The sequence below is a fragment of the Mycetomoellerius zeteki genome, unplaced genomic scaffold, assembly GCF_001594055.1.
Source record: "Mycetomoellerius zeteki isolate Tzet28-1 unplaced genomic scaffold, Tzet1.0 scaffold155, whole genome shotgun sequence".
In the NCBI taxonomy this organism is placed as follows: Eukaryota; Metazoa; Arthropoda; class Insecta; order Hymenoptera; family Formicidae; genus Mycetomoellerius; species Mycetomoellerius zeteki.
This window is the reverse complement of record NW_017256500.1, coordinates 1023225-1051205: the sequence shown is the minus strand read 5'-3', so window position 1 is coordinate 1051205 and position 27981 is coordinate 1023225. Positions and strand designations below refer to the sequence as shown.

General features: G+C 36.3%; 3 protein-coding genes across 4 annotated transcripts; 1 reads left to right on the top strand and 2 right to left on the bottom strand.

Annotated features, from left to right (window-relative positions):
- Positions 1–131: 131 nt before the first annotated feature.
- LOC108720867 (protein decapentaplegic) lies at positions 132–17872 on the bottom strand. Of its 2 annotated transcripts, none has more exons than XM_018445128.1 (3): positions 17287–17872; positions 8843–9216; positions 132–1825 (listed from the first exon to the last, which is right to left on the bottom strand). In XM_018445128.1, exons 2-3 carry the CDS (start codon positions 9183–9185, stop codon positions 963–965), a joined length of 1206 nt encoding a protein of 401 aa, XP_018300630.1. In that variant the 5' UTR covers positions 9186–9216; positions 17287–17872; the 3' UTR covers positions 132–962. The 2 variants fall into 2 exon arrangements, with proteins under 2 accessions (XP_018300630.1, XP_018300631.1); XM_018445129.1 differs by lacking the exon at positions 17287–17872 and adding an exon at positions 13331–13365.
- Positions 17873–22059: 4187 nt separating this feature from the next.
- LOC108720675 (sorting nexin-14) lies at positions 22060–26033 on the bottom strand. Its single transcript, XM_018444796.1, has 9 exons — positions 25782–26033; positions 25421–25709; positions 24950–25333; positions 24495–24810; positions 24243–24398; positions 24027–24151; positions 23825–23883; positions 22617–23458; positions 22060–22535 (listed from the first exon to the last, which is right to left on the bottom strand). The coding sequence occupies exons 1-9, from the start codon at positions 25862–25864 to the stop codon at positions 22129–22131; spliced, it is 2661 nt and encodes an 886-aa protein (XP_018300298.1). The 5' UTR covers positions 25865–26033; the 3' UTR covers positions 22060–22128.
- Positions 26034–26172: 139 nt separating this feature from the next.
- LOC108720674 (guanine nucleotide-binding protein subunit beta-like protein 1) lies at positions 26173–27919 on the top strand. Its single transcript, XM_018444795.1, has 4 exons — positions 26173–26520; positions 26892–27070; positions 27150–27483; positions 27569–27919. The coding sequence occupies exons 1-4, from the start codon at positions 26377–26379 to the stop codon at positions 27875–27877; spliced, it is 966 nt and encodes a 321-aa protein (XP_018300297.1). The 5' UTR covers positions 26173–26376; the 3' UTR covers positions 27878–27919.
- The last annotated feature ends 62 nt before the right edge of the window (positions 27920–27981 follow it).

Below are 27981 nucleotides of genomic sequence, written 5' to 3'. Positions count from 1 at the left end.
CAGATTAAATAATCTCTATCTTTTTTCGTTTCTTCATCTTTTCGCGTCATTTCATCATTTCGACGATCAAATGACCGGTATTCATAGTAGATTCTTATATTTAAGATCGTCTAAGTACAGTCTTAAGATGTCATAAGTCAATTACAGAACCATGTATTAGCATTTTAAAACATTACTTAAGACGATCTTGAAAGAACTATGAATGCCGGCCAATGTGTCTCGCGTGCGAGCAAACGAGACCGTAGGGTGTAGTCAAGAGCCTCAGCGTCAGTCCATGATCCAGGACCGCCATGTCCTAAGGTGCGAGCCAAGTCTCTATAAATGCTTTGAAGAAAGAATTTTACAAATTGACCAATTAAAGATTAGTTGCTTCAAAAACATTTATGGCATCACGTTGACCGTACCCCTAACCTCAGACAGCACGCATGTCCAAAATCGGGACATAAGACGTCTCATGGGAAGAGTTGAGTGACTTCAGCTCTGGGCGGTCGATCTGTGGATCCGAATTCAATTCCACCTATGCCCCATATACACGATTTTTCTGCGTTTAAGGACAACATCGCTCCATCTAATAATTAAGAACTAATCTTTACTCAAGAAGCAATATCGCTCCAATATGTGTAAAAGTGAAAGTACCCTTATTAAGTCAGGGCTGATTAAAATATAAAAAGGCATAGGACCTGGCGTTAGACAAACGTCGATTTGAAAGGACTGTCAACATCATATGAGTCTCTGTTCTCTGAGGAAGTCAAATACACGAATTTATCGCATAGTACTATGACCTACGTGATAAATTCATCTAATTGGGTTGGAAATCCATACAAAATAAAAAAAAATAGACGTCTCATGTTCCGATTCCAGACATGGCGCTGTATGGGGATAATATACTTCAACACTAACTTATCCTGCTTGACCAATGATTACGCTGATAGCGTAGAATAAAAATAGTGCTGTCAGCTGTCTTAACGACAACCGCATCCAAGGACCGCCATGTCCTGATAGTTTTTCAGCACTACTTTATTCTCCTCGTCTAGATAAAGCATCGATATCGAGCTGAGCGCGGTTGGCACGCAACACGCCTTAGGTACCATTGTCGGCTTTGTTGAGTAAACGAGGGTCTGCACGATCGCGTGATTCGTCGAGTTCAGATGGTCCGCCAGAGGAAACGGGCAATCACCGTGGCAGTAGAAGGCGTCGTATCCGGGCGGCGCGACGATCCAATCGTTCCAGCCGACGTCCGCGAAGTCGACGTAGAGCGGATGCCGCCGGCAATTCTCGCGGCCGTCCTTCCGCCGATTCTTCCGTAGGGTGGCTCGCCTGGCCCGTCGGTCCAGTATCTGATTCGCGGATGCCATCTCATAACGGCCGTCGTCCATATACGTGTAGAGCATCGGCCGGCTCACCACCCACGCGTCCTTGTGTTCGTCGACGGCCCGTCTCAGCCGCACGTGTTCCCGTGTGCGGACTAGCGCACCAGTCACGTGCACCAGCAGCCCGTGGTTATCCTGATGATTCTCTATCCATCTCACCACGGCTGGATGCACGTCCAGATTAATCGTGGCATTTTTCGTCGCATCGATCACCTTGCTGTCTATCAGTCGCAATATCGGCTTACTATGACCCTTCACGCCGGGCCGTATTATGTCGTACACCAGTATCCGGCCGCGTTTATGTTCCGCGCTTACTGCATTTTCAACGTCCGCCACCGCGACACGCGTCAGACTCAACTCCGCTGCCTGCAACGTCTCGCCACTAGGTACCCTGCTTAGATTGAAGGACAACCGGAAACGGTTTGGAGATTGGAACTTGTGGTCCAGATCGCTCTCTGAAAACAAAGAGTAGAAATACCGTTAAAGACATCGTGTTAAATAGCTCGCGCAAATCTAAGATTTTGAGATGTATGTAAACGAAGAATTACTTTAGACCCAGTAAACATCAACTGTTATAGAAGTAACATAACTTCAATGTTATAAACAATTACATAAATATATAAATAAGGAATCTTAATCTTAAACAATAAAATAGAAATTCAGACAAGGCTAATGAGAATCTAACGTTGATGTAAGAGCGAAGAGTGATGGTCCGTCTACAATACACGTAGTAAGCTTGGTTTAAGAAGTAAGAATAAGAAATTGACCAATCACAGTCGATTATTCTTCTCACATTCGACTGTGATTGGTCAATTTCTTACTCTTCTTAAACCAAGCTTATTCCGCATATTGTAGATGACGCATTAGATGCAGATAATACTTATTGTTCAATGTTAATTTCACACTCAACAATATAAATATAATATAACGCATATATATGTTGTATTCCAATCGACACCAACTAAAAGTTGTTACTTAACATCATGTTATATATAATTTCGAAATAATATAACTGTTATGCAACACCGTGGGTTATATATTCTATTTGGGGAGTTAAATAAAAGTTTTTTTTTTTTTCAAAAACCACATAGTATTTTATTTATATAGTTTTATTTATATATACATATAAAATACAGAAAGAGAAATGTAATTAATAATGAGAGTTTTTCATTCAGAGGAAAGTTTAATTTTTAGAAAAAAACAAAGTTGAGTTTCAGTTTTTATTTATGTCAAAGAAACAGCAGCTGATGAATTAAAAATGCAACGCAGCAAAATCATCATTCCAAAGTAGAATCCATGTCTTTAGACTTTTCGCTTTTTACGAAGGCATGTTATCTCATAGGTCGCGAATGAATTAAAAATAAACCATGAATTGTGTAGGAAGACTGCTTAGAAATTCAGAAGAGGTGATTCTCAATGTCCTGTTGTGTCGGTGAATTTATTGGACGTGTTTATTATCTTACGGCATTTATATTAATAAGGAGTGCCGCCGGAATGATTTTCCGTTCGCGTGACCTACGTGAATATTTTACGACGTACAAGACGTGCACGTAATTTAAGTTATGCTTCTACGAAAATAGCTAATAACGTTTAACGTTATGACGCAGTTGTTCCTCGGAAACAGCTTGAAAACAGTGGATGCAGCAGGCAATCATATAGACGCAGTTATAATGCGTATGTAAATTTCGTAAGCGTCGCTGAATCCTAACACATACACACACACATACTTTACATACGCAGAATCTAGCAATTTCTGTGGAAGCAAAGAAGTAGGAGTATCAAAGAGCTTCTTGTTAGAGTTTTATAATATATGATCCGCTCCAAATTTTTATTACCTTTTTTATTATCTTATTTTTATTATCTTCAAACTAATAATTATAAAAGAAAAATACTAACAAAGAATAGATTGCATAAATTACGAAAATATTGTCATATTTTCTTACAATTAGGTATATTAAATTATTATATTATAAAACATAAAGTATTATATTATTGTAATAATTTCATCTCTGGTTTTATAAATAGATCAGTATATAATTATACAAACTACGTTTTTTCCAGATATTTATTAAATTATAGTTTTTTTTATTATCTAATAATTTAAAATATTATTCTAAAGCTATCTATATCGACAATATTAAATCTTCAATTTTTAATATAAAATAATATAAACTTGTGTTTTTTTGTATTGTGTGTGTGTTGTGTAAGACTGATAGTGTGTTTTTTATCATAACAATGTGCCTGGAAGGCATACGTAATCTTTAAAGTATCAGAACAATGTCATTTGTCAATAAAATATAATATGAGCGTTTCTTTGTGCATATATATATATATATATATATATATTACGATGACGCACTTGAAATGTCATCGAGTTTTACTTGCAAATTTTCATAATAAACGTGATAAAGTAAATAGAATTTCTAACAGTCATTTCTAACTAGTCATTTCATTAAACCGTCGATGACTGCAGAACAATTGAAAAGTGTCGAATACCTAATATATGCCTACATATCATTAATCGTTATTTTTAGGGCTCCTATAGACGAGCGACTTCATAGCGTCACAATCGAAAACGTCGACTGTTCATACGGAACTATATTCTGAAGAGCTACAGAAAAGTGAACATATTCGCCACACTTTTCTCCGTAACTCCATATACGAATAGGCCTGTTCTTTTTGGTTGAACTTTTGCACCAGTTCATCTTTCTTCCTTTTCTTTCCTCCTGAAGAGAAAAGGAAGAAAGATGAACTGGTGCAAAAGTTCAGCCAAAAAGAACAGGCCTAATGGGTCGGCGTTTTCGATTGTGGTGAGATGAGGCGAGATTCTCATGTCGAAGATACGGAAACAATTTGTGATAATAAAAGGAACATGTTTTGGCGTGGTATTTACGATTTAGCCTTCAATGCGGATATAATCAGATACGCTTTTATCAAAATGATTTATTAAGACGGGTTTCTCGCGATACGGTCACTTTCCATTGCACATCTTTCTTAATTGCTCTTGGCACTTTCTCCTGCGTTATATCATCCCCATAAGCTATTCTACTATTCCAATGTTTAGCTTCAGAATCATTTCAAGCAGTTATCCATCCATCGTAACGCAGATTCAAAAAAGAATTGGCGAAGAACGCCGATCTGCCCGAGCTAATCCGGATGTGAATCATTGGAACGGAAGTTGGACCTCCTGAGAGCGAAAGATACCGGCGGTTCTTCGAGAGTCCCTTCGGACATTCCAAGGTAGTCTCATCATCGTGGCGATAATACACTCACAAAAAAAGATAGAACGTGTAAGGAACTAGATCTGTTTTTTTCTTTTGTCGTCGAGGCCCTGTGGGACACTAAAGTGCGGAACCCACGGCACGTTCCCCACAATCACCGTGACCGAAAAGCCCTTTGTCGGTTGGACAACCATAAAATCGTTCGAATGCCATTCTTCTCCTTTTCACACAGGAGGCGAGTCGCGCAAAGGCAACGCATTACTCGCAGGTATATTCCTAAACTCTTAAGACGGAGTCTAAAGAGTCAATTATCCAAATCGTCTCTTTGTAAAGATTAAAAATATTTTGTCAGAAATCCAGCGTATTTACCACCTATATTCTCGTTCGCTATTCTAAAAAAGACAGTTTAATTACATAGAAGGTTTTATGTAGGATTATTGTATCCAACCAGAAATTATATACGTATTATCTACAAAATTAATCAAATTGTGAAATCTTTTATAAGAAAATTCGTACACTCTTTAATATGAAGCTTTTACATATGAAATTCTTCCACAATATATTATTTTCACTAAATGATAATATGAATTTTTTTATAAAGAGAAAGAATCACATGTTTCCTGCACATGGCTTGGAATAAACCTTAATGCCTACAATTATGTCAATCAGGTTAATTACGCCAGTTATGCTTAATGTAAACCTGTAATTTACGGGATAATGCCTTCCCAAAATTACCGCGTGACTAACAAATTCGTGTAAATGAAGTGAAGGAGAAGAATATTTATACATCGTAAAATTATTATAATTATAGATTCTTTGTAATCGATCAATGCTTTGCATTTATGTCAAGCTTATGTTTAGAGAAAAGTATTTAATATTTTTGTAACTGTAATTGCACGTTAAAATAATTATGATTAGAAGCTCCGTTATTAATTATTACTGCTATATAATTACTACTCCTACCTTATTAATAATAATGATTATATTTATAGTTCTACTAAAAAATATATAGTTGGTACTGAAGAAAATGACTATATATTATAGTTAAATTATGATAATTGCAATCATTTTTCACTCAGAGTACAAGATTCTGTATTTTAAATTCTTTTTAATGCAGGTAATATTTATACTTAGATATAATCTTATATAATTATTTATAACATTATTTAACTTGTTATTGATGCAAAAGCGAATCATTCCAGAAATCCGCAACCAGAGATCTGCAAAATTACATAATCGCATATAACAGCGTTCGAGAGAGAAGTGACGTCGTAGCAATATGTAGAAAAATACGGAATTATTGAATCTTATAGTTCGAAAATTTGTCATTCACGTTTGTCGACGAGACATAGAAGGAATAACGATTGATAACGGGTGTTCATTGCATTCCGTTTACTACTGCACTTTCACTGAGAGTCGAAAGAGTCGCCAACCTGTTTTCGAATTACGAATTCCAACTCGCTAGTTCTTACCATCGTTTAATGATTCACGAATTGCGAATACACAGTAAAGACTCCTATGTTTATTCACACGTATTGACAGAATCATTTTTTTTTGTTTATCAGTTTAAGATATAATAAACTCATTCAGAAACACAACCTATAACCATATCAATGGCTGCGTTCAGCAGAAAAAGCAGTTTTGTATAATTATAAAAACAACTGTTGTAAAATTCTTTAATATAATTCGTTTCATCTGTAATTCCTCATTAGATCTAAATGTGTAAACCAGTAAACTAATCATATTAAAAAATCTTTTAAAACAGTTGCAAACCTTTTTCTGCCAAACGCAGTCACAATGCACATACCTGTAATTTCTATTATTGAAGCTTTATCAACAAATAATTTATAAACAGCTTGATTTTGTGATTCTGTTGTAACTATAATTTTACTCATTCACATCCGAAAAGATTTGTTCATACTACTAAACTCAAAATATAGTATAACTTCGTCGACAAAATTTATTCGATTCTGTTTCGATAATGCTATTCCGTTGTTTCTAAAAATTTGTACACTAGGCGTCATTGATGCCTTCCAGCTTGAAATTTATAATTCCCTCTGATTGTACACATCATATCTATACACTTAAAAAAAAAGAAATTTGCTTACATGTAACGGAAGCAAATTTCTTTTTTTTTAAGTGTATAGATATGATGTGTACGATCGGAGGAAATTATAAATTTCCTAGTGTACTTTATCAGTAGACTTAAAACCATAGCACATAAAAAAACTTAAGATGTAAGACTTAAGCAGTAAGCGAATCGACTAATCACAATAGAGACCGTAAGACCATAACGTAGCGAATCCAACATGTTGATTTCTTTATTGCTTAAGGGGATCCTAAACCAACAGGAATTGACAATTGCAGAATGCCAATTTCTCCGAATTGGCTTTATAGATCACCAATAGATCCTTTTACACAAAAAGTACGCACAAAAAATACCGCCCACACTAAATTTGACGAGAAAATCGGAGAAAAAATTAAAAATTCTTGATATGCACAAACAATCTTGAGTTTGTGAAATTATGATGGAAGGCCTAACAAAAAAGATTTTCCAAAATTAAAGTCGTCTTTTTTGTATAACAATTACTTTTTCCCCTTTTACAGATTCGAAAATCCTTTTCCAGGATTAAAATATACACATTAATACGTGTGTATGAAGTGGAATTTATTCCGAGAACGACAAAAAATTTCGAAATTGAAATCTTAAGAAAAATTTTTTGTCGTTCTTGGCAAACTCCACCTTACAGACACGTATTAATGCGTATACTTTAATTCTGGAAAAGGATTTTCGAATCTGTAAAAGAGGAAAAAAGTAATTGTTAAACAAAAATTATGATAAGTCGGTAATACAAATGGCTTTAGGATCCCCTTAAGTCTTACGTCTTAAGTTTTTGTATGTGCCAAGGCTTTAACGTCCGTTTTTATCTAAGTAAATTCATTCTAATCTTGGTTTCTTTTATGTTTTATCTTTTTCTAGTTCTAAAGCTCCTATTCTTTTCGTTTCTTGTTTCTTGCTTTTTGTTGTTTTTTCTTGTCTTTTTGCTTCTTATCTGGTTTTTTATTTTATACCGCTCGAGATAGAAGTTAACGAACTTCGGAAGAAACAAGAAACACGTAGCAAAAGATACAATTGTTGATAAAACGGTTGCAAAGGGGGAAAAAGCAAGAAACAGGAAACAAAGAGCACATTGTAGAATACGCTTAAGAATCAGAAAAAAGATAAAGAGTAAGCTAAATTGAAATTAAAGCTAATCTATCTCCAAAGTTATCTCCAAAAATGGTAAAGAGATATATTTTTTGTCATCGAATATTTGTATTTTTATAATTTCCGTTAAGATAATTTTACACAGAAAAAATAAAGTATTGACAATATTAATCTAATTAAAAATTAACTAGTTAATTTTTTTTACGATAATGGTATTAATAAAACAAATATTTTGTACTCTTACTTTAATAAAATATTATTTGTTTTATCAATACTATTTTATATATAATATATATATATATATATACATGTATACTATACAATATATTGACAAGATTATTTTTAATTAGATCATTGCTGTAAATACATAATTTTTTCATATAGATTTGATCTTTCATGACACACGTTGTTGTAAAAGGACAACAATAATTTTCTTATCATAACGATATTTCGCATGTTACGTATATTAGAATAGACTAAATAATATTTTATATCGTATTAATAAAATCTAATTAAATAAGAGAAATTCCTATATTCGGTAAAAGCGGATCTTAGTATTTAAATATTTCTTTATAAATTTATATATACATATCATGATTCTGCAAACTGTGCGCCGAAATCTTTTTCGGTCTTGAAATGCATTCGTGAGCAGAACTAGAGTAGTAATATCACTTATTAAATTGACAATTTAATAATTTTTGAGGCTAATAAGTATCTTTATAAGAATATTAATAATTAAATATTAATGAAAATTTTAAATCTGAGAATAATTTTGATTGCGAAAAAATCATAAATAAAAAATAAAAGAATATGATACAAAATTTAAAAAAATAATAAAAACAGTTAAAAATAAGAAAAAATGACATAATATTATTAAAAAAACAATGCACGCGTATCGTGTGTCGCAATTTGGCGCGCATCATCTAGTTATTAATTATATTATTTATGTCATTACTATTAATAGTTAATTTTCAATGCCAATTTTCTCAAATAGTGCGAGTTACCTCTTCCAACCGTAATACAATTGATGTAGTTCAACTTACCAATATGTGGGAACGAACGAACGGTGTTGGCCGATCGCGCATGAATACCCGGCTTCGCGATATCCGCGATACCGATGGCGTTCTGACGAGCGTGAAGATCCCTGAGCGATTTCGGGATGTGCATTCGACCTTGCGGCCTCGGTCTCTTCGTGAAGCCCAGGAGGGAGAGCAGGCTAGCCTCCATCCCGGCTATCACCTGATCGCGATCCTTCGTTCCAAAGTGATACGACGACGTGGCCGAGTCCGTGTCGATGCGTAGGTGTGTCCCCGCGTTAGCATTCGCACTTGCCAGCAGCGTGACTGCTGCCACAAGCACTAACCCCAGCGGCAGCGACATACGCATCGTGACGTCGTCACTCACTTACGTTACCTCCCTGGAAGCACGAAAAGAAGAAATGTGTTAAAAGAGGTTGCCATTGTAGATTAGTGACTCGCTACTGTACAATTATGGCAGATTCTGGATTCTAGATTATCTCCTGTTTGATACAAAAATACATTTCTTCTTGATGAAAAAAACTAGACTGAACTTCTAGACTTGTATTCGAAGTCGAGTCTTGTATTTAAGACTGTCGTAAGTACGTACAATCTTACAATGTCATGAATCAATCAGAAAGTCGTATTAATATCTTAAGACAATTTATACTTAACGTCTTAAAATAAGGACTATGAATACCCTAGACTGAAATCACCGCATAGGATAGAACTCCGTTACTTGATATTATTGAGTATACATGGCACAAATAGAAATTAGTATTGGCTAGCAGGAAAAAGAGTTCTGCAACTGTTATAAAATTATTTAATATGACTGATCTTGCCTTTAATACATCTAAATGTATATATGATCGATCTTGCCTTTAGTTCTTCACTGAATCTAAATGTATAAACCAATCATATTAAAGAATCTTACAAGAGTTGCAAAGCTGCTTTTTCTGCTAAACGCAGCCACTATATAACTGGGAACGATCAATGCGCGATCACGTTTTTTTAATTCACGATTTTTAAATCGTAGTATCTTTATTCCTTATAAATTTCGTAGTTTTGTACAAAAGAAATGATATTAGAACGTTCTTACAATCGATTTCAAGTAAATACCTCTACCAAACGGTCCTTTACAGAAGAATCACGGGAGATAGTAGAAAAAGCACCTTTTACCTACCAGGATGACAGCAGGACTGAGGTGTCCATTAGGGAATGCACTACGGTCTAAAAGCTATGAAAGACAAAGAATTTAGGGAAGGGATGGCTTAGAGAGATAAATTATATTCTCTGAGGTTGTTAAACAGCCAATACGAAAGCGACGATTCATATAATGCCATTACAATGCACTTGAAGTGAAATATTTTGTTATCTTTTCTCGAGAATATATATAGCTAAAAATATTAGGGGTATCTAAATTTTTTTATTAATCTAAAGTTCATTTATCTAACCTGTTGTTTCCCATTAATTATCGCGATTATACTTAACTTTAAAGGATTCTTGAAACCAAGGATAAATTCACAGCACAAATGCAGGCATAAATGAATTTTTATTAAAACATTAAATAATGGTTAAGATGCTTAATATTTTTGGCCAAGGCTGTATACTTCATGTGCAGAAAATTCTTCAATATTTCTTTCCTACTTTAATACGTAAGAAAGTCTACGAAAAATACGCAATAAAATTAAGATGTCAACGAAAGTATACAATAAAAATAATATATTTTCAAATCCTTGAATATCTTTAGAATGATTGAGGTGTTCATTAAGAAATGCATTAGGAAATCTAAAGAATTCAGGAAAGAAACACTTGAAAAATCTTGTAGCCGCATTAATTGGAATTTTACTAGATTCAACCCGAAAAGTACAAATCAGATACTATAATTAAATCTATCAAACATTCTAGTCGCGATAATCAGAATTCTAATATTTGTACTTCTTGTTGGTACAATTAAATATTTTCCTTTGTGAATAAAACAACCTTCCTTTAGAAAAATAAATTATAATTGAAATATCAACGAGGGATATAAACAAGGGAATGAAGATTTATACATCTTCAACAAATTTTTGAGCTTTTTCATAAGTTTTTAATAAAAAAACTTATTCGAAGTGCTATGAAGCCAAGTGAAATTAACTAATTCTACACTAATTTTTATGACACTTTCTACACTAAGAAAAAATGTAAATTTTAATAAATACTTGTTTCAATAGTATTATCTTGACATTTACTTACAGTAAATAAATATACAACAAAACAACGATAATCAAAACAAATTAATGGTGTATCAAATAAATATATATTTACATTTAATAAATATTCAAACTAATACTATTCAAACAAATATTTATTAAAATTTAGTACATTTTTCTCTCAATGTAAGAGTGAAAAAGAAATGTGCCCTAAATTTCATTTGGTTCAATTTAATTTCGCGATCTTCCAAAATACAGCAAAGGCTCGAAAATTTTCCTTGGCGGAGCTGTATAATGACTCTCTGAGTCAGCATTAAAGCAAAGGAAGAGCAGGTCCAGGATCCAATTCGATTGGTCATCGATTCCTGGGGGCCTGCCAATAGATGTGGAGGGATTCGTCGAATCAGACTCTGTTTCAAAGTAATCGCTTTCTCTTACTCTCGAGCGGCTTTTTTTACGATCTTATATACAGTGATTCGAAAATACTTTCGAAGCCTCATAGAATAAATTGGACGAGCAAACTCAATGGAAAATACAAAGATAATCGCGTGAATATTGCATGAATTTCTTTTTATATCGTAATTATATTATCGTAATCCTATCCAGATACATTCACCTTCTATAGTCACCTTTTACTGTTGATTAAGCCGATATTTAATTGAAAATGAATGCCCAGTTGAACATTATTACTTTTTACTGGATTTAATAACTTAATAGATAGCTTGCACACTTTATAGATTGATTTGCTCTATTATTAGTAACAATGCAAGCGCGAGTAAGTACGTAAAAAAGTACATAAAATACATGCGAATGTTTCATAGTAAATATAACCTGTAGAGTTTAAATATCACACGTACGATTTAATAAATAGACAAGTCAGGATTTAATGTTCATCAAAATCTATCTGTGCAAAACTTTTACGAGTTTTGATACAATTGTATGGATTGGAGACCGATAAATGACTCGAGAAACATAAGTATCAACTGAACTTGTGATGAGATGTTGCACATATAAATTTATGTAAAAAAATACTGGATTTTTTTATATTACAATTCCATCAATGAGACTCAATAGCAGCGAAGCAACGCGATAAATTCCGATCGGAGAACTTACAACGTGATGGAGCATCGTGCCAGACCTGATTGAGATAGATCACTCGTCAATATAAAAAAAACTCCACATTTCTCACTAATGTGAAAAAAGTTCAGTATTTTTAATAAATTTTTGTGCACCCACTCATTCGATTAATATTTATATCTCTTGAGTGAACTCACCTGTCTTTTTTCTCGTCATTTTAATCGAGTCATCTCGTTTAAACGCGCGATTATTTACCTCGGGCATATTCTCTACATAATTGGAAAGAGTCCGAATGCATTAATTAGAATTCTGATTGAAAATAAACAAACCAGAATTTTCTTGATTGAATCTATTATAATTCTAGTTGAGATAACCAGAATTCTAATTGATACGATGAGACTGCCTTCCCATGGAGAAAGAAACCACAGAATATTGACAGAAAAGAGATAGAATGAAGATAACCCTCATCCTATCTCTTTTTTGTTAATATTCCGTTGTTTCTTTTTCCATGGGAAGACAGCCTCAGAATCAGTGGAAGAAACTCAGGTGTGCTATTGTGCATACACATTTCTAATTAGCCAATGAGATTGTATGCCACCATTTTGCCGCGATGATTTGAATCGACATCACATCATTAATTCTTTTACTTATATATTTTTATGTTTTTACCTAATTATGTGTGCTTACATTGTTAATCGAGTCTGAATTCTACATGGAAACTACATTAGATTTCAATGCTCATCTTTTTGGCAGTGTGTAGTTTAAATATAATAGTTTAAATAAATATAATAATCTATTTTTGAATATGGCTGCATTTGACATCTGCGAATTTTGTTAAAATATTTATAATTTCATTGATCAACATCTAAAGTAAATTTGTTCACTTCTGCAATTTTCATCTCGTTTTAAGATACACAATCGATTCCCTAATTCGTTCATTTTCAATCAGAAGGTCGATTGTGTATTTTGAAATGAAGTAAAAATTACGAGAAAGTGAGAAAAATTATTAGAATATCTATAATTTTATTAGTCAACACCTGGTTTGCTAACTTTTGTAGTTTTCACCTTGTTTTAAGATACACAATCGACCCTCAGAAATTTTTCTCAGTGTGGAGTTGATCGCGCTCCCAAAAAGTCGCGACTCGCGCTGCTCGCTATTTATTCGGAGTGTGACTCGTCGGTTTTCGCTATAAATTCGCGGCTCGATAATAATTTCGGAATCGAACATTGTTGCGTCGTGACATACTTGCCATATACATTAACGGTAGAGTTCCGTCGGTCGGCCGGACAAAACTGGTTTTATCCGCGATTTTAAGCGCGCGTTTCTCAAAGGCGGGGAATATTTATGCGCGCTGCAACTCGCTTGGTGGATGCTGAACGGATATATGTTCCATTCCCCTCTCGTCCTCTGGTCACACTCTCGGTTTCATTCAGTATAAAATGCTGAGATCAGCGAACGACTTCTTCCGTTAACGTTACTCCAGAACGAATTACCGTATTAGAGGGACTATCAGGAACTCTTTGGGGAAGAACCAGGGTACCTATTATAGAATAAGTCGGAATGAATTCCGATCGGAATTATTTTATTTTTCCTAGAAAATACAATAGAAATCTAGGGAATAATCGAATAATTTTGATCGGAATCCATTTCAAATAATTCTATAATACGTACCCAGAACTCTATTAATTATATCGAAATTTTGATAATGGGGTGCCAACTTCATACAGGTCTTGTTAGTCGTGACATGGAAATAAACACCTTTCGCGTAAACACATTGATTTTCTAGTTTAAATTTAATTAAATATTCTCTCCATGATCGATCATTAAGCAAAGAATTACATTATAAAGTAAAAAAAATAATTATAGATGCATGATGTAGTATCGCGGCGTGAGTATTTGTGAATTTTTGCTTTTAGAATTGTGATAAAATAGCACTTAAAACTATAGTCTGATCCATACTCGCAACACTCAAGAGCATCATTTGTCCTTGTTTAACATTTGATAAACAATAGGTCTGTTCGCAAGTGTTGCTTACACTTTTTTGCATTCAGAGTCTTCACTTTTTTATTTTCAACGCCCGAATATATATTTATCCGTTTTGCAAAAATTTTTGAGGATTTCAAGTAACATGAAAAAACCTAATGACTGCGTTCAGTTGAAAAAGCAACTATTGTAAGATTCTTTAACATGATTGATTTATATATTTAGATTAATGAAGAACTGCGGACAAGAACCAATCATTAAAGAATCTTACAACAGTTTCAAAGCTGTTTTTCTTACTAAACACGACCAATAACAGTGGCTGCATTCAGCAGAAACAACAGCACTGTTATAAGATTTTTTAAATATACGATTGATTTATATATCTAGTGGAAAAACTAAAGACAAAAAAGACTCAATCATATTAAAGAATTTTACAACAGTTGCGCAAAGCTGCTTTTTCTGTTAAACGCACTTAATGATTCAAAGAGCGTTGTGAGCATAAATCGTTCCGCAATCTACGTAAACAATGCGTTCTGTCAAAGTTAATTGAAACTGTAAGCATTGTAAGCTCAACAATCGTCAGAAAATGATTAATCGTAAATTGGGCAATTGGTTCGCACGTACGTAAATGCAAGAGAATTGAAATATTTTCTATATTGAACGAAAAAAGAAGTGCTATAATAGAAACGTCTTAGACATGAAATTAAATACGGAAAATCGCAAGGCATTCGAATGAATCATAAACCATGTAATAAATATGTATTAAGAAGATACATTATTAGCAAAATACCACTTCTCGTAATTGAACACGATATTTTCCTCTTTTCAGTTATAAAACACAAACGCATGATATTGCGATACGGGTTCTTGATATTCGTGCACGCACGATATTCTCATTAATAACGACGCTATATATAATAATAACCACGCACGTTAATTAATTAGTCTAATAATTTCCTTTTCTCATCGAAGATACATACCTCTTTTCATTCTCGTACATTTTCTAAAAGAGGACGTATGTACGAAAATGAAAATTCTTTCACTACGCAAACCGTATTTACGCCTATTTTTTCCGAAGAAGATTCTGAATTGGTGTACACTGGTGCAATAAGCAAATTAATTTGTTTCACTCCAACTTATTGCACCAGTGTACAATACATTTCCAGAACTTTCTTCAAAAAAAAACACATGTTTTACCATTTTGGTACCATTTTGGTATCATTTGATACCATTTTGGTATTATTTAAATTTTTTCCTTTTTGTTTTAGATATGCAGTACAGAATATTGAAAAAATATAAATATAATATAAAATATGTAAAATAATTCTAATAATACTAAAATAATTCTTCACTAATCAAAAACAAGAATAGGAAACTATCACCTTCGGCTCTAATGTTATCTTCTTTTCTCATTCTTCTTCATTTTCTTTCATCTGTATTCTCGAACATTAAATTTTTATTATACTTATAACTGTTTCTTCAATGTGTTTCCTACAATATATGCACATACACATATATGCTTGACGATGATCGCATTCGTACGGGAAAAGGAAAAAGAAAAGCAGAATCAAAGATGAATTATCGTTTGATCGCGATGCTAGGATTGATCGGACTCCGATTTGCGCCGATCGCGCGTCTTTGCTCGAGCTTGGCAGATGACAGCGGGATACAATATGGCGGTTTGTACCGCTCAGTGGGATACATCGTTAACCCATCCGCGGCACGAGGGCTCGCGGTCCTCTCGTGCGGTCCCTGGCAGCACGAACGTGCAGAGAGAAAGAGATTGAGATTGAGAGAGAGAGAGAGAGAGAGAGAGAGAGAGAGAGAGAGAGAGAAAGAAAGAGACGGGGCAGAAAAGGTTGGTGGGACCAGAGCCAAGCTGTCTGCCGCCGCCGCCTCTCTTGCGTTGGACCGCTGATGGCTTGCTCAAGGAACGGAACCGCGCGGTGTGGCGCGGCGACCAAGCAACTCTCGTTGCGCATTAGGTAATCCGTAGATCCTTTCCTCGAGAAACGCCTCTCTCGTAGCGACCAACTTGTTTTTCAAGGACAATGAATTTACCGATGTACGCATTCGCGCGGAAAAGGCTCGTCACGCTTGCATTCCTCGCGGTGCATTATGGCGTGGGCGCGGGCGGCAAAAGGTGGCTGCGCGAATAAACACGTACACAAGCAGTGCGGTGTGCGGCCTCTCGTCGACCATCGTCGACCACCGAGGCGGTAAGATGGATAGACGAACCGACAGAACGATCCGAGATTTGTTCGGGCGGGCCCACCGGGCCAGGTATGCGACGGGGGAAAACGTCCGTTCTCCGGATGTTCACGGACGTTTTCGGGCGAGACCACCCGCGCTCTCGCTCGGCTCGGCACGGCCCCCTCCGAAACGGCCCCGCGCCGCGGTTCGGCGGTTCGTTAATGGGCAAGCGGGGCGATTTCGTAGGAATTCACTCGCGCGCCGCTCCGCCCCGCACCGCCGCGCCGGCCGCTCCGGTTCGTTCGTTGCCAAGCCCCTCAATTGACGGAACTCGTGAGTGCTCGTGAGTCGTGACTCGCCGCGAGAAACGACGACGGCGAAGGCGGTAAACAACCACCGCACCGCGCGTCGTTCTCCGCACGCGCCGCCTCTACATAGTCTACATATATCGTATATACCATGGAAACAACATCCTGACGCCGTGACGCGAGCGGCGGATTTGCATTCGCATTCGCGCGCGCGGCCGCTGCCAGCGGCGCTGGAATGCGGCGCGCTGGAATATACAAGGATAAGGTCGGCGCGCGGTGCTCCGAAGCGCGTGCGAGTCACGTACAGCGTAGAGGAGAACCGCGTCATCGTCTAAAATAATCGGGCCAGGCTCAGCCTGGCTGACGGCGGGGTAGCGGCAGCGGCGACAATGAGCGGCGGCAACCGTTGAGGAGCTTGAGGAAGAAGTGGGTCGGAGAGTAGAGCGGTGGGACGCGATGGGAAAGAAAGGAAATAGAAGAAGGAATCTCGCGGTCGCGCGAGTGCGCCGCGAGCGTCGCGGAGCAGAGAGAGAGATAGACAGAGAGAGAGAGAGAGAGAGAAAGATGGAATAAAGAAAGAAAGACACGGAGAGAAAAAACAAGGAGAAACGGTCGAAAGATAAAGATAGAAGGAGAAACGACGTTGCGCACCTAGGTATACCTAAAGAAAGATTGAGAAAGAGAGAAGAAAAACAAGAGTCGCAAGTCGTTGCTCACCTAACTAATCGCGAGTCCGTAGTTTGAGCAGCCACGGCATCTCAAGTTTCTCAAGTCGGGGCCCGACGACTGCACCACGCGTAATCTCACCTCACGTTGCTCGGCACCACTCGCGCGCGCGGTCCACAACGCAAAAACCAGGAGGGCACTCTCCGGAGTCTGCGGTGTTCCGCCGATGGTCAGCCCGCGCGCGGCGGAAGAGGGACGGCGGGAGGAGGGGAAAGGGAGAGGAATCCAAGAAGGGAAAAACGGCGTAAAGGCGACGAACGACGATAATCGTAAACGCGGTTCCGACGGATTCCCGTGCACCCGCACTCACACACAAACAAACACCTGCACGCGCGCGCTCGCGCGCTCTTCACTCAAAATTCGCGCTCGCGCGACAATTTTTATTCCTCGTCTGATACGCTCTGTTTTTTTTCCACGGCACCATATACGGACGGCGAGGGCATCCGGCCCCGATAACGGGCAGAGCGGCGGTGCCACCAGGTGCCACCGAATATCCTTTCGTCGATCAGGCGATCATAACGCGCCGTGCGTTAACCGAGAGTGTGTGCTCTCTCTCTCGTCGTCGTCGTCGTCGTCGACGGCAGCGACAGCAGCCCGCGGCAGTGGTTGCGACGGCGGTGGCGGAGGCGGTGACGAAAGGGGGAGAAGGCAGAGTGGGGGGACGGGGCCCACCTTCGTACACCTGCGCGACCTATCAACAGGTCCCCGCGCGCGCACGCACGCACGTACGTACGCCGCGTACGTACGTACGCGCGCACGCACGCACTCACGCACCTACGTTACGCGCAGGGCACGCGGAATCCGGCCTCGCCGAGTTCCACGCCGATGCGCACACGTTATACGCGCGCGGATCCTTTCCTCCCTCGCTCTCCCTTGCGCTCGGCTTCCTCCGTTTCTACCTGCTGCTCCGACTCCGACACGTATCGCCAGGATGCACTTTGATCACTTTCCGACGGAGCGGGCACTCCTCTCGTCTCTTTGCTTTTCTCTCTCTCTCTCTCTTTCTCTCTCGCTTCTTCTCGATGATGTCGCGCGGTGTATCGCGAAACACTCGTGTCGAGTTGTTCACTTGTTCCCAAGAAACGTGGATATCCGCGCAGCCGCGAGCGAGCGAACTATCGCGAAGTTTAGGCAAGGCCGCGTTCGATTCGAACGTGTGCCTCGGACCACCTCGGACCCCGTTCCAGGTTCCAGCTCGCTCCGTTCTACTGGCCCTTCCTTTTCTACGGGGCCCCCTCTCCACCTCCCTCCCCTTATCCCACCGACCGCTCGACTTCAGGACCGCCGCGTCGACGCCCGCAGTCCCGGTGCATTCCACGCTCGGCCGCATCCACCGCGCGTTCCGCCCTCCCTTTTGCTCCGCGTTGGTCCAATGGTTCATGGACCGATGTCTCAGTAAATATCAATTAACAGTAACATAACGTCAACGTTATAATTTCATCCTCTAAAATTTTCGAATGAATCTCACTCTAAAGAGTGAAATCTTATTCTAAAGGTTTAGACCGATTTTTCACCAATGAAAGATCGACTTTAATCTCAATTTAATTAGAAAAAGGTAAAGAGTAATTTAACTGAGATCAAAGTTAATTTTATATTGATTTATTATTTTTTAAGATTGACTCAATTTTCATTCTTTAGAGTAAGATATCACTCTAAAGAATTTAAAGAGCATTCAACAATATAAACGTAGTATAACAGGTGCGTTACGTAACAGTTACATTGTTGACGGTGAAATTATAACGTCGATTTTGTGTTACTTTTAGTTGGTATTTAACTGGGGTATGATTGGCTACGTTTACACCGTGCTCTTAGTCCGCGACCTATGCGATAGGTGTCTTTGTTTAACCTACAAGATAAACAAGGACATCTATCGTATAGGTCGCGGCCTAAATGCACGGTGTAAACGTAGCATGTACATACAATGGACCACAAAGTATGACCTGAACGTACGGTCTTTCTCGGCAATTTCGATGTAAACACGATATGTGTACTTGTTGAAAAATTATCTTTATCTACGTTCCGACTACGGAGTATTAATAAAGAGTAACATCTCCATAGACTGAGAGACTGAAAAGTGGTCCTCACTCCCCGTTTCGATTATCAATATGGCGCCAGAGGCGATCCACACTTTCCGGTTTGTGACGTCGCGTCTGCGCATTGCTCGTCTTGCAGCAGACGACTATTTTTTGATCAAGGGGGTCGATTCATCAATATGTCGCACATAACCTCACAAAATGTAATAAATATTTTCTTACGTACTTTGGATGCTTTAAAAAAATTTTTATTTTTGACGCCCAATTGTTTTGATACGGTAGATACTAGAAAAGGCACCTTTCACCTACCAGGATGACAACAGGATTGAGTCCAATGTTTGAGGTGTCCAATTGTTTTGACGATTTTGTAATATTTTTGAACACAAAACACGTATGTATCTTGATTGAAACCTTAGCTGCGTTCGGCAGAACGTTTATTTGGAATTGTTGGAAATTTTCTTCGCGCTAATTAGATTATATTTTTATATCTAAAAAAATGGTCCTATTTCGGTAGCAATTATAAAACTGTTGTGTTCTGCCCTTATTGTCTGTTGTAAGACGAGCAGTGCTGTGCAGTGCACAGATGCGACGTCACAAACCGGAAAGTGTTGGTCACTTCTGACGCCATATTGAAAATCGAAACGCGGACCGTTTTCAGAAGCAGAGATTTTACTCCTTTCTAATACTTTGTGGTTCCGACTCTTTAAATTCTTTCGAGTGGAATTCTCAGTCTAAAGAATGAAGACTGAGCCAGTCTTAAGAAAGAGTGGTTTAATTTTCATTTTTAAGGTCTAATTCCACCACAATGTAAGATTAACTTTAATCTCGGTTAATTTAACTTACCTTTACTACTATTTACCATTTTATAATTTATAAAATTAGAAAAAAATCAAGAATTATAAACCGAGATTAAAGTTAATCTTACATTGATAGAATCGGACCTAAAAGTTAGATTTTATTTTTTAAAGTGAGATTCACTCTAAAAAGTGTTTTAGAGGATATATATATATACATCTCTCGCTGCAAAGTATACCATATAATATTGAATAATACAATAAATTGAAATTAGCAGTCTATTTACATTGCTTTCTTGATTAAAATCACACTGGAGTAACGGAAATCATCTGAATCGAGCGACGGGGTGACGAAAAATTCTACTTAATCTGATTTTCATATGAGAATTTATTTATTTATATATTATTTGTTAAATGTCCTTTTTGGCTTACATATGCTAAAGTGAATAAATTCTATCCCATTCTATTTATTAAATATACAAATCCATTCATTATTGTATAAATGCTTCCGTGCGATGTAAAACACGGAGATAATGAAAAACTCGTACCTCCCACGGGAACGTATCCCCCTCGCAAGGTTTATCGCAGCGACGTTCCTGCGCAAACTTCCTCGTCCTTGTTCCTCTCGCTGAAGACGTCATCGTCCCTCGCTCACACTACCTCGGACTTGCTCCACCAGCCAGTCTGCCGCTACTGTGTCCTCCTTCCCCTCATCACCCTTTGCACTCGCCCTCCCCCCCATATCGTTCCGCTTTTCACTCGCTTGCCTGCGAGCGGTGGTCCCCAATCCTATTCCGTCGTTCATTCTCGACGTCTTTACCTTTTCGGAGAACCGAAATCAATCCGGGGCTTCTCGGAGAATTCTTAGGTAATCAGTTTTAGCGATTATACTCGCACGGAAGTCACGTGATCACGATCTTACAATTGTAATAAATTGTTTTATCGTGATAGTAAAAGTCGAATGTATTACCGAATAGCAAAAACGTCTGTAAAGTCATATTCTATAATATATATAATGATGTTACTTAGTTGTTATTAATTTCGAGGATATGTATAGATATGGAAATTGAGAGGAGGTCAATGAAAGTGTTGCCATAAATTCAAATCTTAGCGAGTAAAAATTCCGCGTGATATGAAGAATCTTACGCTTTTTATATACAAAGCAATTTTACGTTTTTACATACATCAGAGTATTTATTAAAAACACTACGTATATATTATAAATTTTTATAAATTTTATATATTATTAATATTATTAACTTTGGGAAAACTCTTGAAACTATCTGCGTACAACGTACGTTTGAATTACTTCGAGATTATCAATTGTTCTGCAAACTATAAGAATTTATATACGAAACAATTTTAAAAGATAAAAGTAAATTACATAAATATCATGTATATTATGTATATCGTGTATATTATACCCATTAAATATATATAATATACATATGAGTACAAAATTCATAAATTAAAGATATTTGCTAGCTTTTTATACTACTGTTGTTCAATCAAAATCGTTAAAGAAAGTCATCGTATCTATATTTTTAACATGCGATCAAATTTACAGAAGAGAATGATCTTATCGTCTACCAATCTATCAGAATACAATGAGCATACTTTTTACCGATTAAGCGTCACGTGATGGAGAAACGCGGTTTATTCAAATATATTATTCATTACAATGAATTTCACTTATTACGCTTACCACTATTTTTGTATCATGCAAAAATGTGCGATCTATTCCAATGTCTATTCCCATCATAATGAATTTTGTTATTTATTGTGCTTATTATTTTTTTTTATCGCGTGCAAGAATATTTAATTATCACCTTCGTCTTTATATGTAATACTTTTTGATAGAGCTCAATAAGAATTTTTATTTACAAAGTTATTATATTACATGTACAAGGAGAAATATATATACGTAAATTGCTTTATAGAGAATTAACATTATATATACAATATTTATAATATTTTCATGGGGTTGTCAAAAAACGATCCTAATATTATACAGTCACTTCTGGAAAAAGATTTACTAGGAGATGATCTAGTAAAAGATATGCTAGATGTTTATTGAATGGCGCGTTTTGTAAAGGATCTAAGAGAGAATTCATTAGATTGTTCCAAGGCTTGGGGAATATCATTAACCACCATAAGGAATGCAGTCCCTCTTTCGCCGTTTCGTAGTAATTTCGACATTTTCCTTGCGAGGGAAAGTCTCTCATATAATTCTTGCCTACTATTTTCGCATGTAGAAGTTTAACAACGATGGAAGCGCGGCCACCACTTAGAAGCTTAATCAGAGTGTTGTAGAATATTGCGTTCACATAAGGGTCTATTCTTTTACGCAATAAAAAGGCTAACATCCAGAAGAGTCGTGAAATAATCGAAGGTAAATTTAGTAGACCATCAACTGTAACATAACATTATTTTTAACAATCGTCATAGATAATCATGAACGCATATGATATAAAAGAGATAGCTTTGAACTTACGAGCTTCTATAATGCATAAACTTGCACCTTTCATGTGATCACGCTGTGGTAGACTGCACGGCAAATTTTGGAAAGTAACTGATAGATTCAGATTATTGCCAAATACATCATCTATCAGCTTTCTTCCTTTGCTCTCCGTTTCACCAAGATGCTCGCTCGATGGCTCAACACCCATATCCATGTGTTCGTACTTCGTGTTTGTAGACGCTAAGAAGGTACTCATGAATTTATCGAGGTGCTGTCCCTTCTCCTTCCGCAATTTATAAGCCATATTCTGGTAAAGAATACCAATGTCGGGCGTACTGTAGTTCGCGAAATACGGTTTCAAGTTTGGCGTCGTAAGAAAGGTATAAAGGAGCTCGCTGCTTCTTAACATCGGTTTGGACAACAACTTCTGCAGAAACTCCTCGTAACGTTGACGATTAGCTGTGAGGGGCAAGTGCGGGTTTTTGCGCGATGGTAATGGTGAGTCATTCAACTCCTTGTCACCGTGGAATTCGATAAGTCGTGTCCGCAAAGTGTAGAAATCTTGATCTTGTCGCAAGACTGTCCACGATTTAGCCTCTGCCACGCTATGAATGGCAATCATGTATACTGGTTGCATGCCACCGCCGTCTACATGAGGAACGTCAACTCGCCACGTTGTTAAGTCGCGATGACTCTTATCGCCGAAGCCTTTGATTTCATTATACGCTCGAGCTGTACAATCTATTTCTTCAACTGGATAGACGTCCTGTAGTTGAAACGGAGTACCATCGATTGCAGTCGTACGTAAAATGCCATCGACCTTACCTACTTGATTATGGAATCGCATAGGAGAAGTAGATGTACCTCCTCTTGCACTATAATCAAATATACGTTTTCATACAATTATTATAATTATGAAAATTTTATTGAAAACTAGCATATGTAAATTATATCTAAATTTATAAAATATAGTGTATATTTTATTTATTATATTCATTGAAAAATATTATTAAGAAATTGCCATTTGTTCTATTTCATACTTAATTTCAGACATATAAACTATAATACTATACTATACTATAATGGACTATAATATAAACTATAATATAAAGTATAGTTATGCAACTTATACATGCAATAAAAAATAAGTGATCATAAAAATAGCCAAATTAAAATGTTGAAAAATGATATTTTTAAAGAATTTAAAAACACATGGATGTGTGTACATTTTAGGAGCTTACTTAGCTGCTGTAGTAGGTTTCGTTTGTTCAGACAAGTGACCGCACAAGAGTTTATATAACTGAAACATACAGCACACAAGTAGTTATTATTAGAATATAAAATTTCATTATTAAAAATTTAATATATTGAGGATTAATATTTAATGTATTCAAAATTTTAAATATTAAATATGTAATATAGGAAGAAAATTAAGTCATTTACTTGATAACTATGATGGAATGATGGCAAACAAGTAGTTTCTAGGAGTGCGTGTGCTTCTTGATGAGCTTGATAGAAGGGCCGTGATGTTCTTAGTTCTTGAATTTTTTCTGGCCCACCTTCTAATACTGGAAATAAACATGTATATGTGTATATATATATATATATATATGTATTTGAAACTGAAATTATTTATTTATAAATTTTTAAATTACTTACTTTGTCGTATGCCTTTTGATATATGCAATGGTAAATATAAATATTCTGAACCATCGGGATCAAGATACATCTTGTACATATTCCGAACATCTATGTATAAATTTTTTTCAGCAATAGTCGACATTTCTGGATTTAACATACGTTTGCTGAGATCATTTAAAAGTAAATAAAATAAATTATAATTATTAAAAAATAAATTATATATTATTAAAAAATTTATATTAAAATATATCAAAAATTTAATATATATACCAATATCTAAACAAAATTGAAGAAGATTCATGGGTCCTGATTCTTTGATGTGTTGCATAAACATATATAACAGTTCAGGATCATTCAGAATTTCATTTAAAGATGGTTTGAAGCAACTGTGTGTAATATGTGAATGCATTGCTGGAAGTGTCACCCAAGATTGAAGTATTGGTACAGTAATAGTCTCTGCAGCGTTAGATAGAGTAGTCTCACGGTGAGTTGATAATGTCACCAGCATATTTATATTTTCTGGATCCGCCAGTGCATCAATTGCTGGCAGTAGTACCCAATTTGCCAAAATTTCTCGAAGTATTACCTAGAAATACATACAAACTAAAAGAAGCATATGAAGTGTTACATAATTGCTTGTGTCTACATAATTAATCTCTCAAATTCATAAATATATTATATATGCTACATAATAAAAGCTAGAGTGAATTTTGAAAGAACATTACTTTATTATTTGTTGAGACATGTATGGCAGGTAATAAATGTGGTAACAGTGCGGTGACTAGACCCCGTAAATAATTCAACTCAGCTTCTCTTGCATAAGCAGCTGGATGAATTTTAGAGCTCAAACAACTCCCAATGTAATCTTGGGGCATTTCAATTTCAGATATGGGCATTTTGAGCAATGCTTTCCAATCTTGAGCGTGTTGTATGGCCAAAGGAATCAGGCCATCAAAGGCGAGGGTTGCTGTGTCTGCACGTAATAATCGAATAGTAATATTCTTTGCTGCTGTTGTTATAGCTAAACGTAGTTGTTGTATGAAAGCTTCATTAGCTGTAATATCCGAGTACCAAGTACAGACATACATTTGGAGTACCTCTTCCAGAAGCTACAAGACAATAGATTTATATACTTTTTGCCAACAAATATAGAATAGTGACAGTGAATTATGCATAAATGTATAATTATTAATTACTTGCTCCAATGCATGATCAAAGTCTTTTGGTACTTTGACCTTGGTCGAATGCGGCAACAATTTATGCCTTTTGCAAGTATTCTTGCTGCAGACGCTGCATGAATCCTTAATTTCGTATCTTGCAATAAACTTGTCACTTATAATATTGAATCTCATCAGCAAACCGTGAATGCGTTGTTCATTCATAATATTGTACCTCGTCAGTAAACTGTCAACACGTTGTACTAACTGAACAGCGTAAAAACTGACAAGTACGTAAATGCTAATCACGATGAACACCCACAGAATGCTGCGAAAAAATTAATAGAATAATTTCACATATGTGTGATTCATATATATTATTGACAAACATGTTATTTACCTATTAAACACAATCACAATAAATGCGACAAGTAAAATAACAATCGCCGATATTGCAGCACTAAAAAAATACAGATCTTGCATTTCGTCGCTGTTGAATAGTGATGTTACAGGAAGTAATTTTGTGTTTAGTAAAACATTTTTGTGTCGTTATCACAAAGTCATTTTTTTTTTAATCAAAGAAGATGCTTTCTCTATTTTCTCGGCGCACAAGTTTTTTTTATCAGATTTGACAGTTTCAAGTTTCATGAGTGGCGACTCTACACCAGTCTACACCTCTGCACTCCACACTCTCTACAGCTCACAGCTGTTTACAGCGCCCTGACAAGTATTATGAAATTCAAATACAACAAATAATTAGTGGTAATTTGCGGCGGAAGAAAACAAAGAATAACACGGAGGAGGAGTCGATTTTATTTTATATTTCCGTGTGATTATTCAAGAGCGGATTGAGAAACTTTTTGTCATCAGACAATGAGATAACCTATATAGATATATTGCGAATAGATGCATTATCTTGGTATGTCGGATACATTGTAGACTCTCTTGGATTTTGTATGTGATATTTTAATGAAAAAAAAAACAAGATTCCAACGATGTCGAGACCTCCGGACCCAAAATTTTTATTGCGTGGCGACATGGACGAAAATGTGCACAGTTTGTTATTTTCGATTAACTCTGATGTCGAGCGTCTCTATGCTGGTGATGGAAAAGGCACAGTTCACATTTGGGATTTAAAGGTAAACATTGTTCTTTTTAACAGTTTAAATAATTCGATTTAATCCTCCGGAGCTGTCAATTCAATTTTGTTTATGTTACATCTACAAATTTAGATTGTTCTTATTAAAATAAACTTAGTATTCATCCTTTTTTATAGAAATTATTTTGGTTCTTTGAAATTAATTAATGTCTTTTAATCAACATATATTAAAAGGATCTGATACACCTAGTATCAATATAACTGTGTTACAGATTTTGGCATCAGCTCAGAGGATTATTTAATAATAATTTATACAACATGCGAGAGGAATATTGTATTCTTAACATAAGCATGCAGAAAAGAACGTTGAAATTTGTTAAAAAGAATTAAATTCTTTTTATTATATTGTAGACAAACAGGATAAAATATCAATTATCAGATGGATGTAGCCCGTGTTTTAATTTACATATAACTAACGAGACTGACTTGATAGTGCAACGAAGACATGGAATGATTGATGTGTACAAAATGAATGAATCAAACTGGATACTAGATAAAAGCACCAATTATGAATATTGCAGTTTTTGCAGGTACGTTAACAAATAAATCAGTTATAAGTGTATTAATAAATAAGTCTGTTAAAATTAACATGAATATTTTGTATCACAGATCTCAATTATTACCCGAGAACGATGCAGTGCTGATTCCACTTGACTGTTCTGTAGTAGGGACATTATCATTAAAAACATTCAAAGTAGAATCGACATTAGATCCATCCAAACTGTCCTACGGTAATAAATTAGGTACAGTAATGGCGATGAAATCATTGGTGGATGTGAATAGTTTTGTTCTAGTTGCTTATGAGGGTGGGCAACTATTATTGTGGGATATGAGAAAGAATGATGTTCTTAGTTCTCTTGCTGTGGAACAATATCCAATGACTTTTGATTTTGACGCTTCTTTGATGCAAGGCATCCTTGGCAGTGCATCAGAAAAATTGGAGGTACACTACAAAAATTGATTTTTATAACTCTGTCTGGAACAAGATATGATTCTGGTGTTGGTAAATTATGTTTATAAATTTTTAGATTTTCAAGATGTTGCCGAATCATACTTTATCCCACAAATATACGAGATCCTTGGAACATGTTACTGGCATATCTATTCTTTCGGTAAGGCCAGATAAAAAGATCGTCACGGCCGGATGTTGGGACGGACGTATGATGTTGTTCTCTTGGAAGAAATTACGGCCACTTGCGATATTAAAAGAACACAGAGCAAGTGTATATGACATTGTTTATTCACAATGTAAAGTCGAGGCTTACGATACTAAATGTTTAATGGCAGCGACTGGCAAAGATGGTTACATATCTATGTGGGATATATATAATAATTAGGAAAATCACAAAATGTAAATGCATTTTGTATGCATGAACAAAGCGAGGAATATAAAAATATTTATATTGTATATATATGTATAGTTTGTAAATTATCTAATAAA